This window comes from Gymnodraco acuticeps, unplaced genomic scaffold, assembly GCF_902827175.1.
Source record: "Gymnodraco acuticeps unplaced genomic scaffold, fGymAcu1.1, whole genome shotgun sequence".
Lineage (NCBI taxonomy): Eukaryota > Metazoa > Chordata > Actinopteri > Perciformes > Bathydraconidae > Gymnodraco > Gymnodraco acuticeps.
The window spans coordinates 395,842-413,342 of record NW_022991995.1 but is presented as its reverse complement, the minus strand read 5'-3'; the positions used below and the strand labels follow the sequence as shown (position 1 = coordinate 413,342).

At 39.5% G+C, this 17,501-nt stretch overlaps 1 protein-coding gene across 1 annotated transcript; it reads left to right on the top strand.

Annotated features, from left to right (window-relative positions):
* The first annotated feature begins 1,559 nt into the window (after positions 1–1,559).
* On the top strand, positions 1,560–10,459 carry LOC117536385. The gene is made up of 15 exons (XM_034201227.1): positions 1,560–2,989; positions 3,267–3,344; positions 3,468–3,610; positions 5,368–5,463; positions 5,545–5,777; positions 6,300–6,472; positions 6,560–6,645; positions 6,729–6,954; positions 7,036–7,153; positions 7,321–7,412; positions 7,645–7,762; positions 7,868–7,957; positions 8,048–8,242; positions 8,405–8,581; positions 8,689–10,459. The coding sequence occupies exons 8-15, from the start codon at positions 6,874–6,876 to the stop codon at positions 8,721–8,723; spliced, it is 906 nt and encodes a 301-aa protein (XP_034057118.1). The 5' UTR covers positions 1,560–2,989; positions 3,267–3,344; positions 3,468–3,610; positions 5,368–5,463; positions 5,545–5,777; positions 6,300–6,472; positions 6,560–6,645; positions 6,729–6,873; the 3' UTR covers positions 8,724–10,459.
* The last annotated feature ends 7,042 nt before the right edge of the window (positions 10,460–17,501 follow it).

The window sequence follows — 17,501 nt, the reverse complement described above, 5'->3', positions numbered from 1 at the left end:
AACCATGGTGGCGACTAGGAGGCAGCACAGCAAACCATGGTGGCGACTGGGAGGCAGCACAGCAAACCAGGACAACACGGAGGAAAAGGCACAGACAAACTGCATGATATGCTTTTCAATGTTTATTGAATTCCATGTATTTGCAATGGATGTTCCTAAAACAACACATTTAACATCATCATCATCATGCTGCTGCTGCTAGTCCTTTGATAGTCAGCTGTCGGTCTCCTGTCCTTTCTGAAAGCCATAAAGATGACATTAGTCATTTAGATAACTTGTGTCCTCAATTACCATGGTTACTGAAACTACCATGAATTTAAGAAAATGGTAGACATTAATCTAATCTGAATTTTAAAGCATTACTTTAGATCCCCTCCCTCTAAATGTATCAATAAACATTAGAAAGTGATGCTCCTGACTACCATACAAGTTTAAGAAGATAATATTGGTTTTAAAGAATTCAAAGCTATAAATAAACAGCAACAGGCTCTTTAACCAAGGCACTGTTAGCCTAACATGTAAACTAGTTGTTCACACTAATCCTAATATTATCACTTAATATTAGCAAATTCTATTTTATTTTTTAAAACATATTGATGTAAATACATACACATATCGATTTGTTGTATAAATATTGCAAATCAAAACCTTTATTCACTAATAATTACCAAAAATCGTAGTTCTATCTCCTGTTATCAATGCGTTCACATTGCCCGCCATGAACTTCTGGGAACGATCCTCGTCTACATGAACCACGTGACGATAACCGTTTTTGGACTTCCGTTGTCATAACTCTTCTATTATACGGCTCTGACCGCGCCTATTGGTCGGTTTTTATTGTAAAAATTAGATGTTTTTAATTTATTTTGTAATCCTCGCACTCGATTTCGCCGATTTTCTTGTGGCTCTAGCTGGTCGAGACCTCTTTCAGCAGAAACAAAGGCTACGATGTTAATCCATTTGTGTTGTTGTGGAAATACCGGACGTGACGTTGTGTGATCTCTTAGCAACTGAACTCCGTGAAAAATAAACACCACTAAGGTTCAAGGTTCAAGGGTCAAGGGTTTTTGTTATCAGATGCTAGCTACAGTAAATGGGGGACCCTGATGTAAACAAGACGAAAGTCTTTCTCTGGTCTGCATCCCCTTAACAATTGTATGTTTTGAGCTGTACTGTACTGTACCCAATATACAAGCTGTTAATACACTTTTCAATCAATCAATCAACAGTGTAATTTTGGCATTTCAAATCTTAGATCCCGAGCTCCTCCAACAGTGCAACATAATATAAATAGGACATAATAAGAAAATAAATAAAGATAAATAAAAAATAGTGCAAAATGCACCACTTTTGGTTCAAATTATGAAACCAGTAGATTCATTCATTTATTTATTTATTTGTGTTACCCCAGCTACATCGATGTTAATCCATTTATGTGGTTGTGGAATTACTGTACGTTACGTTGTGCGGTCGCGTAGTAAGTGAACACCATGCTACCGATTACTATCCGATGACCATGAACGCACCGGACATCCGCTACAACCTCCTCTCTGTCTGACTTCGCCAAGCAGGTAATGTGCTGCACCGCATGCCTCCAATATTTGTAATGTTTATTGCAAGTAAATCAGTTGTAGTTACATATCTTTTTAAAGCACGAGCTAGCTAAACACATATTAGCTTTACTTGACCGGAGATATAGTGCAGTGATGAGTCCTATAACCCGGAAGTGAGTTCGCATTTTACAACTATTAGTTCCCTCGTCTCAGAGTCAATGGGATTTCTCCATAGGATTTTGGAAAATAGCTCGAAATAAGATCTGTGGAAAACGAACCTGCTTGATAAATGCACGTTTTGTTCAGCCGGATAATCTCCACATATCTACCCTACTTTTATACTTTTCGAATCATAAATCTAATGGCCAGACGCAAAATGCTAACGTTATGCTATAAACGAACTACAGACCATGGATGTATAATAAGAACCTTTAGAATAATTACCTTTTTAGAAGTACACCAAAACATAACTGCTAACAATGTAAATGCTGTGTTGGAAAAAAAGTGAATGTAAGAAAATGTTGAGTTAAATACTTTTGGCACTGTATATACAAATCTTGGAAAAATGCCTATTGTGGCTGTCATACTTGCATACAGTGGCAACTAATAGTATTGTGAAGAAATGTCATGACAACCATCTTCAGACTGTTGTGGTCCTATTTAGGACAAAACGTTCAGAGCTGTCCTTGTTCCAGTCCGCCCCTGATTGATTAGTGCTTTAACTCGTAAATTACCCCAATGTTAAAGCTTGTTGATGATATGTGAGATTGTAAATTGTCATGCATTCTAAAGGGTTCACTGTATTTTTTTCCTTCAACAGATACCAAACCAAATAAATATCAAACAGCACTTTTAAGAGCCTTTTTCAATTTCTTCTCTTCTCCCTCCTCAGAGCTATATTCCCTACATTTCTTCCTGTCTTCTCCCATTTTTACCATCTTCATCTCTGTCTCTTTACCACTTTCTCTTTTGTATTTATATGCACGCAAACACACACACACACACACACACACACACACACACACACACACACACACACACACACACACACACACACACACACACCTGTCCTTTGTGTGTTTTGATTTCTAGTTCCTGAAATGGCTGCTAAACAAGGTGAGGAACAGCTAAAAGACGCCATTTTCCTTGCCGATTTACTTTGTAAACAACTGAAGGTACATTTTTTTATTTCAATTGTACTGATTAGGTTGATTGATTATGTGCTTGTAATTTTGTAATGCTTGTAAGTGAATAGGAATACACTGGGAATGAAAAGCAGCTTGTTGTGGTATGCATGACTACTTTATTGAAGGAGGAAGAAGACAGGGCCAGAGCAGCATCTAGCTGGTGCAGAATCCGCTGGGTAGGCAAAGATGTTCAGGGGCGTCCTCTAAAAAGGAGGGACAGAAGTGGGGCAACCTGCCGACGTACTAAAGGTTTGTGCATGTATACAGGTATTCATGATTAACATATCATTTTTGTTTTGATTGTTCGCAACATGATTGGTACAGCATGTTTCAGCTTAGAGAGGTATTGAACAAATATCTGTTATTCCGTCGTACGTATAAAAATAGGCCATTGTAATAAATAGTTAGAGTTGGTTAGAACTGTTAGAACTATTTTAATTTATAACATTTGCCTGCGATTGCCTCCTGTTCTCTGTAATTATTATCTGTTATCAATATATCTATTATTATAATTATTATTTTTCAGCCAGAACTGTTGCCATTAACAGTCCAGTGACTGTGGAACCAGCTGGAGCAACCTCTGCAGTACCCCCTCAGCTTTTTGGTAGGATGACATTTACTATCATTGAAAGTTAGGAAATGTGTCAACATAACATCAAACGAATACGTGATGCAATATGAGTACGCTGTTGTGATGCTGAACATTTTCTTTTTTGTTTGTTTCCAGAAGATGAGATTCAGCAATTGCAGGAGCTTTTGGTTGATCAACCATCAACCTCTTCCTCATGGTGCCTGCGCCAAAGTGCTGCCCAATTGGAGTGGCAAAAGGCAAGGTCCCATCACTTGGACAGCTTGCTGTCTTCAACTATGGTACCGGAAAGGAGATGCTCACATTGCTCCGCTCCTGTGGTCCTTCGCTGCAGAGAATGCATGCCCCTTGAATGGTTGTGTCATGCAGTGTGAGAAAAAGTTTTTAGAGAGTACTTGTCCATGGACAAGTGAGTTTGGCAATTTACTTGTCCGAATACATTTTTCACTTGTCCAGAATGGACAAAAATTGGGGCCACTGGAATCTTCTTCTTCGTCATCGTATTTTACATTTTCCCACGGTTTTTACGACACCGCTAACGTAAGTGAGCGGTAAGTTTTTACTGCATCACACATAGGGTTGGGTATCGTTTGGATTTTAACGATTCCGGTTCTGCTTTTCGATTCCGGTTATTTTCGGTTCTCGATTGCGGTTCTTTGAGAGGGTCAAACTGGGAGAAAAATATATTTATGAAAACATTAAGTCAAATCTGTATTCCTATTTACAAATCACTTCATACTGTTGAATTTCTTACGGTTATTGAATACAAATTATATAAAAATAATCTCTGCATTGTTTAGTTAGTTCTAAGTGGTGCAGTTTGAGAATGTACAATTGGCCCAGTCTCCTCTGATGTTACACTGCAACCTGCCTGTGAGACAGAGTCCAACCACACAGGACATAACCTAATAATAATAATACATTATATTTATAGCCTATAGGCCTAGCACTTTTCTACAACTCAAAGACGCTTGCACGCTTACACATGTCCTGCAATACACATGCTGCAGCTGCCCAGCTGCTCACTGTTTGTAAAAGTAAATAAATAGTATTTTCATTTCAATAATGTACTTTCTATACCCTGCTTCATAAACAATACTGACATCCCTGTGCTCCTCCGAGTCTGGGGGTCCGGGGATGTGAGGACAGCGCGAGGACACAGACAGGGAGGCTGCTTTACTTCATAAAGGAAATGGCGGTCCATATTAACAACACAGGAGCTAAAACGCTTAATAACCTTCATTACGTGTTAGAGAAAGAACATAAGAAAGTTTGACAAAGATGAGGCTGTTAAACGGGCAGCGGATCCGCTGTGTGTAGAAAGAGAGACAGACAGACGCTGAGCTGCACCGTGCAGCGATCAGCTGATACAGAGCATAGAGAGAGAGAGAGCTGCAGTCCGCGGGGCTCGGCCTCGCCTCCTGTCCTCACAACTCTCATTAATCCCGGTACCGGACAATTGTTATTTGTTCCTACTCGGAACCGAGTTTTGCTTCCCAACCCTGCCACTGTGCTACACGTCCCGTCCCGTCCCGCCCCGCCGCGCCCCGCCCCGTCTAACTGTACAGAAAGCGTTGAGATGCATTTCCTTAGGAATCAACAAGCAGAACCGAAACTATTTCTAAACGGACAATGGCGGACACGGACAATTTGCGAATGAGTTCTGCCTTTTGTAAACTGAATGTATCAATAAATCGGGGCGAAAAACGTCACTTGTCCGCCGGACAAGTCAATTGAAAGATCTACTTGTCCGATATTGTAAATAACACGTCCCGGACGGTGGGACGTGTACTTTTTTGCACACTGTCATGACTGTGACATTTCTAAACACAGCATACACACCCTTCATAACAGGGAGTCCTTCAATGAAGGATATTTCAAATGTATTCCCCCAACAATGTCACTAGTCAAGACAAATTACATGTTCACTTTGAGACACCAAGGTATTTCACTTAACACAATTTAGCCCAAAGTGGTTATTTTATAACTTTCCTAATGTGCTGGTAGTTTAAGACATATTTTTAACCTCTCTTCACAGATCGTCTTCTGCCCACTGGTAGGCATTCACACTCGTGTAACCCTGAATGTGTTACAGAGTCTATAGGCAGGCCTGTCATTTTCGTCTGCATTAATGGTATGATTTTAACTGTTCTTTTTGTCACCCTAATACAGGTAATGAATGCGATTGTTTTTACTAAACTGTGTTTGTTATTAGGGCGTTATGATTTGCATCTCCCCAAGAGGGTGTGCAACACATGCCATTACGAATGGACACCTGATTGGGGAGACCTCATTAGAAGCGGTTACTGGCCAGCTTCTGTGAACGGAGACACGTTATATTCCACGGATGTCTTCAAATCTTTTGAGGACCTGAAGACTGTGGCACCAGGTTTGTCCAGACAGGCCTTTTTACAGATGCTGGAACGGAGGACACAGCATTATGGGAGGGTAAGATGACTTTCACTAAGTATTGCATAAGTAGAGGGCATTGTGAAAGGATGCATTTTATTTTGTGTAGATGAAATATGTTGATTGGAAATATGTTTATGTCAAAATAACTAAATTGAAAAGCTTACAATGTTACTGAAAGTAGTTTAACTAGTGTTACATTAGAGCTAAAAACCTAGCACTGGTAGATGTAGGACATACTGTAAGATCAAACATATCATAATCCAACTTTTGTTCTTTACTGAAGAACACAATTTGTATGATGAAAAACATTGTGCTCTTCTGTGGGAAAAAATGGGATTCTGTATTGTACTGTATAGAGTCATGGTGCATATGACAAAAGCTGAAATAATGTTCCTTCTCTTCCAGCATCTGCCAATCCTAACCTGACCTTCACTTTTCAGGATATCGTGTGTTAGGGATACTCCTAATAGCCCCCCTCTTGCCACTGTGAAAGTCTTCCTGTTTCCTCGTATTATTCTGACATGTGTAAGGTAACAATTTTGCTTCTCAAACTTCCAGACAGGAAAAATCCATGGAGATGTCTTCCAAAGAAGCTTTCTGGAGTATATGGCCTGCCAGTACGAGTGCCAGAAAATGACATCTGAGGAACTCTTCTCATGCCCAGCTTGTTCTCCCAAAATGTTGGCTGTGTCAGTGGATAGGAAACAGTACCGTTTCCGACTGTCACAGAGGTACATCTTTTTTGTATGTCAATTGAATTTAAGAAGTAGTCTATCAATGATGATAATAATGAGTTGAATATTTATTTTTTAATTTAGGTGAACCACTTTTTAAAGGCCCGTTCATCATGGAAGACTCGGCTGTCACAGACTTTGTTGACAAAGTCAGAACAAATGTAAAATGTGTAAGCACAGCATTTTTTTTCCTATCATTTTTCTAGCCTTTACTTGTTTTGAGAGTGTAACATTAAAATGTCTTTAATTATAGACCCCAGGAAAAGGTACATGTGGTACCAGCCAGTGGTCAGCTGCTCGAGAGACAGCAAGAAGAGCCAGCAGGCTTGATGAAGAGGGGTTAGAGGTGGCTGTATGAAGACATGGAGTGCTACTGAAAGCTCTCAACATCAAAGACAATGCCAGAACTGCGACCTTTGCTGAGCATGCAACCGTTTCTCTCGGTCATGCATGCCAAGGCCCATTCCACAAAGTGTGAGGTCGGCCCACTCTTATATTATTGTGATTGTAAGATTTTTTTTAAATTAATCTATGACATATAATATATGTGTACTTGTTAGATTGTGTGGAGTGGGAGAAATTTGGAGGGTGCTGGTTCGACGGCCGGGGAAGAAGTGGAGATGGTGAACAGCTTTCTGTCACGTTGTGCCATCACAACTAAGTACATGACAAAATCAGGTATGTCCTCTTATCACTAGACCAACAAAATTCTGTCTTGAAGTTATTATCCATCTCTTACTTTACTTTATCTTTGTCTTTGATGTAGTCTGTTTCAACAGAACTAGAGTTGATTTCCAAATACCCAAGTTATATTATCTGCTTGTCAATTTTACTTTTAAAAACAGCTCGCAATGACATGTTGACTGTCCATGCAATGGGATGGAACAGACGGAAGCAGGAAAACCTTCATGTGGTGTTGGCCAAGAGATATGTCAAGGTAATTGGCCATGTAAGCATAGGCATGACAAGATTAGATTTGTAAGGCTAATGTGCAAACCTGTCACAAACTAATAATTGTCCAAGCTGGTAAAGTGTTGGATACTAAGTGTTTGCGCAGGTCTGGAAAAGTTTGAATGATTAATTACTGTTTTCAAGACATGAAAAGTTATGGAAATTTGGGTGAAAATCTTGAAAATACGTCTGTATCTGCAACATCTTTTTTACAACAGACAATCACAATGTTGGAGGGTGAGACTCAAAAAATGAAGGACACCTGCGAAGAGCTTGGATGCCCTGAGGACAAAGTCCAACAATGGGTTAATGATGTTAGAGACTGGGCAACAAACGGTATGCTGTTTCCTAACTTGATAATATAACATTGTTATTTAACGTATAGTATTAACACCAATGTTTTCTTTGTTCTCAAACTGTGTTTCTTGTTATTTACCCAAGACAACACATCAGGCGACAATCAGTCTCTCCAGATTGAGAAGCTATTTCTAGGGCTGTGCCAAAAGAAAGCTTTCCTCTATAGACAGACTGGTAAGTTATTATTATTCAGTTGCAGTCATGTAATTAAAAAATTCCATTGAACATCGTTTCTGTAATGTTTTTTACAATTACGTCATATAGACAGCAATAAGATTCGGCAGTTGCGTCGCAAAAGGTTAAGGCAGGAAAAGACCAAACTCTTAGCGGCAATACGCCAGTACAACACCGGACAGCCTCCTGAAACAGAAATCCAAGAAGAAGAGGTGGAGAGAAGACTGTCTGCTGAACAGCAAACAACAGACAGTCTAATATGGCCATGGGAAGTGCAAAGTGATGGTAAGAGCTTCTCTTGTTTGTGTTTATATAATATGTTTATTTTCTGGCACTAAGCAAGACCTATAACACCAGCTTCCCAGTCAATGGACTATGACCGGTCACTTATCCTACTGGTGCATGTCTTGGTCGGTAATGGTATGCTTGCTGTTCCTCTCTCTTCAGAATCGGTGTCCATTTTGGCCCAAAAAAAAGTCTTCGATGCCTACATGGGCAAAAGGAGACTTGTGGAGGAGAGGGCCATAATTGTAAGGGAGATGAGGCAGCACTGCCTTTATCTGAGAAGTCAGGCTGACAAGATCAGGATGCAGATGCAACATGTGTCATGTGGAGGACATAGTGGTAAATTCCATGATACCATACCCAAATACTACTTAACATCCACAGTGTGTACTAGTAACAAAAATGAGATGCCTTTTCACTATTCTATTCTCTATGTTCTGCCCTAGACATGACTCAAGAAGGGGAGAGATGGATTAGCTAGTCTTCTAAAGAAAATACTTGCTGACGTGGACACACACATCCAGCATCTTTCTTCGGCCTACAGCCTGGCAATCGGACCAAATGCCCCTCAATGGCCTGATGACTCTGTGGAGAACCATGACCAAGACAGTGACATCAGTGATGACGGTGAGGAAGACCCTGATGAGGACATCACACACACCCTACCCCCACCTTGAGGAAAGGACGCTGGAGCACAGCGCCTCTCTCCCCCACCCTACCCCCTCCTTGAGGAAAGGATGCTGGGGTACAGCGCTTATCTCCCCCACCCTACCCTGAAGGACACTAGGGTGTACAGCAGGGGTGGCCAACCAGTTAGAGGTTGAGAGCCAATAATTTCCCTGCGTTACTGCAAAGAGCCACATCATACACATGCTGGGTGTATGTCCCCCCCACCTCTCTCTCTCCTTTCTGTGTGCTCCCTCAGTCTCTTCCTCTGTGTGCCACTCTCTCTCACACATAGAACATGAACATCTAAACATTACAATAATTGACCCACACACTAGGACACACCCTCCATCACAGACACACATACCTCTGCTCAGTCAGAATTCTTGTTAATGTCACACACCATGATATTGACTGAAATGTACTTAACCTCTCCTACCAGTATTAAGACCAGAGGCCAGTTATCGTCAACCAATAACATTGTGTGCACTCTCACACACAACCTCTCACTTCAAATAATGTGAAAAAAAGTTGTTATCTTACTATGCATGTTGCTTCTTTGAACTAAGTGAACATTCTGGAATGAATTGCCTTGAACAATCCTTAAAAATGTGGCTTGTGAGGAATATGTAAACGTTTGTATTTAAAACAAACCCATGACTAAGGTTGGTTTAAACATTGCTATGTATTGTATTTTAGTTAATTCTCCTCACATGATAACTATCTCAACCTTTACCTAACCCTCTGACTGACAGAAGCTCTGCTGACAGAGATGCACTTTCTCTATTTTTTATTTCTTTACCACAATTCACCTATCCGGGAGTCCTTCTGTGTCAGCAACCAGCTTTCCGTGAGCAGGCCCTCTCTCACACTCACACACACACCTAACTACAACTACAAAGTGTTGCCGTTTAGGGCTGAAAACATTATATTGAGTTATTACGGTTTTATCTTAGTTATTATCTTCAGAAGCAGAACTCTCCCTTCACTGTCACATTGCGAGTGCAGTAAAGCCTGCCTCCGGGGCTGCAGGATCTGCATTCTGATTGGCTAAATCACTTCTGTATTGAAAACTCTGTAACGATTGTCCTGGAACTTGTGTGTTGTTTACCCTTTGTGAACTGGGATACATATGCGCAGAAAAACACACAACATTAAAATTCTATATTAATTGAAGTTCACAAACCATGGTTTACGTGTCAACTCACTAATTTATTTGTTGATGTTCACATATCTGTTATCTGATTAAATAAATGCTATTTTAGCCCACTTCCGTCCAACTGGACAGATGTTATCCAATAACCATAGTCCGACAGGTATTCGCCTGGCTTTCTTAAAGTAAAACAGGTACACAAGTTCACAAAATACATTTATTGTCATGTTTCTCACACTAGGAATGTAACATTACAACAGCATTCGTCTACATATAAGAGGCAATGTAAGCTGTGTCCAAGTTCTGACACCCATGTGCAACATCTCAACTGGCTCATATCTTGTCTTATTAATGTTTCTCATAACTAATTGTATTAAAATTAACTCATTTTCCATCAACCAGCTTGTCACAGGAGTCTCAATGTTTGTCACACCCTCTGAATGTACCATTACAACAGCATTCAGCTCAGACCCGGCGCCAGAACAAATCTAAAGGGAGGGCATATGATTTTCATGGGAGGGCACACAACAACACCGTCACGTGCTGCGGGCCTGCGGCACAATATCAAACAGCAAGGCCAACAGCATTGCATAAAGACGCACACTTATCGCAAACATATACAAATAAAGGGCAACATAGCAACCACTTTTAAACATTGTGTGCGTGGCAGCACAGACACTGGTAAATCACGAGCAAGGCACACTGGTTACGGATGGCAGCTTCCTCATCGCTGCACTCGGAGAGAAATAGTAGAGACGGAGACGTTGAACTGTTTAGCCCGCCTTGGGCATGGTTTATGTTTCTATGCACTGCACTCGGACATGCTGTGGAGTGCATCGAGTCACCTCTGAGAGGGAGTTGGTTGACAGTTAAAAAAGCTATAATATCAACGACAGCTGACACGTAATAACGGCTCCGTGCCAGCTGCCCTTACGAAAATGAACTATAGTATTACTATAGTTTACTATAAGAGTTGTATAGTATCCTATAGTAAGTTTGTAGAGTTCTATAGTATTTTTCAGCAGCTATCGTATTACTATAGTCTTTTCTGTAGTGCCATTTTACTAGCTATAGTAGCTGTAGAGGAAACTTCTGTGTAGCATGCCGTGGAGTCACCGACTCAGGAAGGAGACACGGGAAGAGTCGGAGCTTTGATGTCAAACCACTGTGATTTATTTGGAGTTGGTACCAGAGTATTCACATCACAAATCCAAGAGTCAGAGGTTCTGACTCCACGGTAGAGTTGCCACGTCAATTCTGGAGAGCCTCTCTCTTGCCAGCCCATCTAACTGGTTTCGCAGAGAGTAAACAACATATTTGAGAAGATAGCCTAAACAGTGTGGGAACACAGAGCTACTTGCGTCGGACACTTATGACCTCGAAGATTTTACCTTGGAGTCCACAAATACAGAGAAGGAAGTGTCCCCAGTGTACCCACAACACAGACCATCTGTATCCCAGTATTGACCGGTCACAGAATGGGAACAATAACATTATTGGCTAAGCCGCCTGTGTCCTTAAAGAAGGTAAACAGACATCAAGGTTTGTCCTGCATGTTACAAATTGGCGTCTTATGATAATTATTTCCATAACAGTAGCCCTATAATATTTCAATCGTAATACTAGGCTATGTATCTAGATCTTTGTAGTATTCCTATATTATTTTAAATATTATAACTATAGTATAATATATAGTGTTTCTGTAGTTGTTTTTTGAACACACTATCGACCACTCCTATAGTAATATGATATTGTCATAATGAATGCATATTATTACCATAGTGTTTGTAAAAGTATTACACTCCTAGAATTAATGTGTCATTTTTTTTTAACACACTGCTGTGTCAAAGGCAATTCAACACATTCAGTGTCATTTCTGAACTATTTTACACACATGTGTTTACGTAGAAAAATAAAAATGCACATAGTCAACACATTAGTTTTGACTAACACTGGGCTAACATTGGGCACTGTCATTGGGCACTGTCCTGCCCAATCACGGTTGAGTTATTTCAAATGTATCATTTTTCAACTGTCCAACTGTCCATCAAATGTCCCAACTGCCATTTCACCTCTGGCTGCTGTGGAGGATGGATGTCAGCGGAGGAGAGTCTAACTCTAGGTAAGTTACAGAAACAAAACGTTTTTAACAAAGTGAGCAGATATATTGTCATAATGTGAGCAAGCTAGGGGTCTAAATACATATTTTTAAACTTAAATAAATATGTTTTGCCAATGTTGAACAGCTAACTATTGTTTGAGTTTAGCTGCCTGGATGACAATTATTTTCCTTTAAGCCGTTCTTCTTTTTTATTATATTTATTGTATCTTAACTTAATGTAGCTTACACTCTTTTCTGTGACCATCATTCTTCAATCGTCATTATATTGATAGCATTAGCAGCTATATGTTTAATGCTATCTAGCTACTTTGGCTAGGTTTCATTGTTCGGCCAGATGTGGCGGGAAAGTGCGAGTGAGAAGACGTTGATATACAGTCTCTTACAGTGCAAATACGTAACTTACTCGCACTAAAGTTATTAGTAGTACGTGTACACTACAGTTTACCTGTTTCCGACTAAAACATCAGCCACTACTCTATACTTGCAAATATTATATTGTGAAGAAGGGAGATTTCATATCTGCCTCTTGTCGCTAAGGCAATTTGTGTATGTGAGATGCAGCGTCACGCATCTCACATACATAACGTGCCGTTAGGCCTTCCCTTCCAGTTATTTGATTGGTCGGAAGGGAAGGGCCGGCGGGCTTTCCTTCCGACCAATCAAATGGTTGGGAGGGAAGGCCGGCGGGCTTTCCTTGACATGTCCCTGACACAGCGGACTGCGGGTGTAGTATAGAGTGAGTGTAGCGTGCAATACTGTGTTTCACCACACATTAATTTAGAGGAGCGCTGTTTCAGTCTTTGTAAAATACCCACTGACAACAGCGGAGAGATGTTATTTAATACAAATGAAAAATATGAAGAAATACCCAGCCTCCAGGAGAAAACGCCACTGGAGGCTGAGCAGAATATCCCCTGTGCTTCTCTAGAAGTTGTCTTTATGGGTGAAGTTAATTAACTTAAAATTACCATACTGCTTATAATTTATATAAGGTGTGTATTAATGGGTTTAACTAGAAGATGATAGATGATGGCATTTAATTTAATCTGGCATAATATGATTAGTCAACATCAGGATGAATTTGTCTTTTTCTTATAATTACAGGAAGCGGGAATGAGCTGCAGGAATCTGTTAAAGTCCTAGCAAAAAGGAAATTAAAAGAAGAATCTACAGTGTCCAAAGCACAAACCATCTCCTGGAAGTAACACGTGAATTTGGATTTGTCCTGGATAGGATTTTAAAATACAACACAGACTTCAAACAGTTTATAGATGTTGATAGAAGTGAGAACATTAGTAACTTTGACAGATTCCAAGTGCACTTTTCTGAAGCACCGGATCTTCAGCCTGTCCTAAGAGAAGTCTGTCAAACTCAGGTATACATGTATCATGCTTGTTAAATTGTGTTTCAAAAAATCACACAGGCCAGAACTTTACTTTGTGCTGTGCTTGCTCTTATTGTTTTGTTCAGCCAAGAACCAGTTCTTCTGAATGGCCTAACTGATCTACTTAAGAAGAAAATTCCAGAAGTATTTGATGAACTGCAAACTAATGCCATTCTTACCGAGAAGACCAGCCTCAAACTTGTCAAAGTTTGCATCTCTGACTTGGTGGAGAGGCATGGGTTGTAAGTATATGAATGTGAAATGTATTTATATATAGGGGTTGGGACACTTTTTCCCTTAATTTCATTGCCCAACCATTTCTGTTTCGGGCCTGAAATTATTCTTGTACATTTTTTACATTTAAGTTATTCGTATTCATGAACAATGTATTTTATTTTGTTAATAAAGTCCCTATCTTTCAAATTGAAACTGCTCTGCTTGCTAACTTGTATTTGTTGATACCATACTTACTATAGGGATGAATACATCATTATTAAAGCTAATTAACTATAGATTCACTATAAGATCACCATAGCCAACTCTAGGCTATAGTATTACTATAGTAATTTTCTGTAGTAAGTTCCAAAAAACCATAGAAATAATATATAAAGCACTATAGTGATACTACATAAAACTCAATAGTATAGCTATAGTAATTTCCTATAGTGGCCGAAAAACCATAGAAATACTACAGGAAACACTATAGTATAACTGTAACTTCACTATAAGATCACCATAGCCAACTCTATAGTATTACTAAAGTAATTCTCTATAGTGTGTCCCAAAACACCATAGAAATACTATAGCAGTTTTTTGTGGTATTTCTATAGTAATTCTCAATAGTAATACTATAGTGTTTTTTCGTAAGGGTGATCTGCACCAAAGTTATAATTTCCTTATTTGTTTCCTCGCGTATCTGTCTCTCTCTCCACAAACTCTCACATGAAATGTGTTCTTTTGATGCGGCATGCCTTAGCAGTCCTTTATCAGTCTGTAATGCGTGTTTCCAGTCGCAAAAACCTTTGACAGTAAAAGCCGCATCAGATGAAGACGTATTTACTTTAAACTGTCTACAGGGGAAACAAAAGGCTTCGTCTGCTGTTAACGAATCTTCAAGCCATGGTCTGTTGTGTACCATGCAGCGGCAAAAGTGCGCTTCTTTCCTGAAAACAATCTCCCTGGATAACGATCCAACTTCACCTGCTTGGGTTTATTAACCACAAGATCATCGCTAACTAAGCCCCGGGATATGCCGAGGTCAAGCTTGTGACATTAAGGCGTGCTGCTGCAACGGCAGGTGCAGGGTCGCCAGCAGCACCATCGGCTGCAGTTCTTTCATCGCTATTTCGTTTTAACAAATCCTTAGACCTTTTAAGCCAATTTTTGATGTCCATTTTGTAATTCAAACAGAAATGGGAGTCTACAGAATGCACAATAAACAAATCCAGAATAGGCGGCAGAGTGTGACGCTGTGATTGGTCTAAATGGGGACGAATCACAAATCACAACAGACACATGCATTTATTTGACATAGCCTGCGATTTTTTGTTTTGTTCTGACATCACATACATCGTAGCATAAAAGTTCACAGTTTATTTATAATTTAAAAAATACAATATATATATTTTTAATTTTTTATAAATAATAAAACGTGTTTATTGGGGGAGGGCAGGAATGTCAAATGGGAGGGCCTGGCCCTCCCACGGCGCCGGGCATGATTCAGCTACATATAAGAACACATACAAGTGTGTCCAAGTTCTGACACCCTGTGCAACACCTCAACTGGCTCATCAGAATCAGAAATCCTTTATTAGTCCCACAGCGGGGACATTTCCGCTTTTTACAGCTAAAGTGGCATAGCATCTAAACAAAAACGGATGCATACCACAGAATAAGCTAACATATTAATTATATTATATATACTTATATTTAAAAACATTTTAAAGGTCTCACGAAATACTTTAATGTAAATTCAAATGTGAAGGAATGTGTGTAATGTGGTGATTGCTATGGGTGATTGACATTATTCACCCACGGATCTATGGGTTGGGGTATTGTTCCACACGGAACTTCCTGTTGATGTGAAATCCGAAAATATTAAAAAAATAATAATAATACTTTATTCCGAGTGTGCTTGCTTTTGTCTTTGGAGGTCATCACATAACGGCATTGTAATACACGGTTCGGCTGCATTAAATATTACATATCTGCCGTAGTTCTCTATTTATAGAGCCCTGCTGAGAATACTTCTAGACAAACAGGAATAACTGCTGCCGAAACTGAATATGTGACGTGGATCATAAATATGTCAGCAATTAAACAACATCTTCAATTTCTCTTCACAATATAAGTCTCCTTGCAGTATCAACACTAATTCGGCTGACTTTTATATTTGATCGAATTGGTAGATAGGCTGTATTTACACCATAACGGTGCACAGCTGATAGAAAGGGACACCTAGTGGTTAAACCACGTTATTGAATTGTATTATTTGTATTATTAGATATTAATAGGAGACACAGACAGACACACTAATAAAGCTTTATTTAAACATTAAAGAACACTTTAGGTTAAGGTCTTCTTTTGAATAAGAAAACAACTTTGGGGGTAGGCTATATAGATAAATATTAAGCCTGACTAAGTACTAATATATTGCTTTCCTGCAATGTTAACTACTGTATGTGTAAGCACTTATTTTAACTGATATTATACATATGTATTATACTCTTATAAGATGTATGTAGATAGTATAAGAAATGTGCAGAATAGGACAGTTTAATGGTGGAGGTACACACATATTGATAGATGTCTTGTAATGCACTGTTGAGGAACCTGCGACCAAAGTTGTTCATCTCCGACCTTGTCAGGTATTGAACATTCAATAAATAAAGAACACAGAATTATTTAATATAAAACACAGAATTTGTGTGATTATACTAAATTATTTACAAATAAACACCACTGCATATTTACAACAGTTACACATGCTGATGTAACGCAAATGTTTCCAACTTGGGATCAATAAAGTATATCTTATCTTAAGATGATCGATGGCTACTGCCATATTTGCAAAATTAGCCTCTGAACCTTGACAAGTGCATGTTTCAGGCTTATTAATTAACAACAGGAGGGGTCACAGACATAAGACCAGCTGTTAAATAAAGCTCTTCTGACCTTAGCTGTCATGTGGGTATATATTAATGCTGCCCATTATGGACACAAGCAATTTTCACCCATTTGTTAATTATATGTTTTACATTTGAGTGTTTCCTATCCCCTAAACTTCCAGGGATGTACACAGTTTTAATACTGGCAACTTCCTATTATGTTCTTAAAACGTCTTTTAAAACTACAACTCCCAGTAGAGACCTGCCATTGAACATGTTGCGAAACACACAATAGCCAGCATGTGTAGTTCTGGGGACGGGGTGGGGGAGGGGGACGGGGTGGACTTATCCGAATCCAGTTTTGAATAGTCTGCCGTGGTTCCATCCCATTTAAAAGTGCTGTTCGACGCTCGGCGTAACCCACGGTGCACTGCCACAATCACAGAGCTTGAGGACTCGTCACGGGGTTTGTCAAACATAGCGGAGTGAATACTTCTGTGTGTATATGTTTGTGTGTGCCAGGTGTGATTCACATGGGGGGATGGGCACATAAGGGGGGGAAACACATCTAGTGTGTGTGTTGTATCTGATCCGGATGGTTACTAATTCCATTTCTTTATAGCGGTCATTGGTGTTAAAAAGTTGACTAAATCATCAAAAATTCAATGAAAGTGCTTATCAGCAATTGTATATTTTCAAATGTCTACTGTGAAGGAGATCATAAACCTTAATGCAATAGATGTAAAACAAAAAAGTTTTGATTGATGAAAGTAGTAAATCGGTCAGATTTGACCCGAACACAACAGGAGGATCAATGACCACATTTT

Coding starts and splice junctions, on each gene's coding strand:
- LOC117536385 (XM_034201227.1), top strand. CDS start 6,874: ATGCCAGAACTGCGACCTTTGCTGAGCATGCAACCGTTTCTCTCGGTC. Junction 7,763..7,867: donor TAGAGACTGGGCAACAAACG/GTATGCTGTTTC, acceptor TATTTACCCAAG/ACAACACATCAGGCGACAAT. Junction 8,243..8,404: donor ATGGGAAGTGCAAAGTGATG/GTAAGAGCTTCT, acceptor CTCTCTCTTCAG/AATCGGTGTCCATTTTGGCC.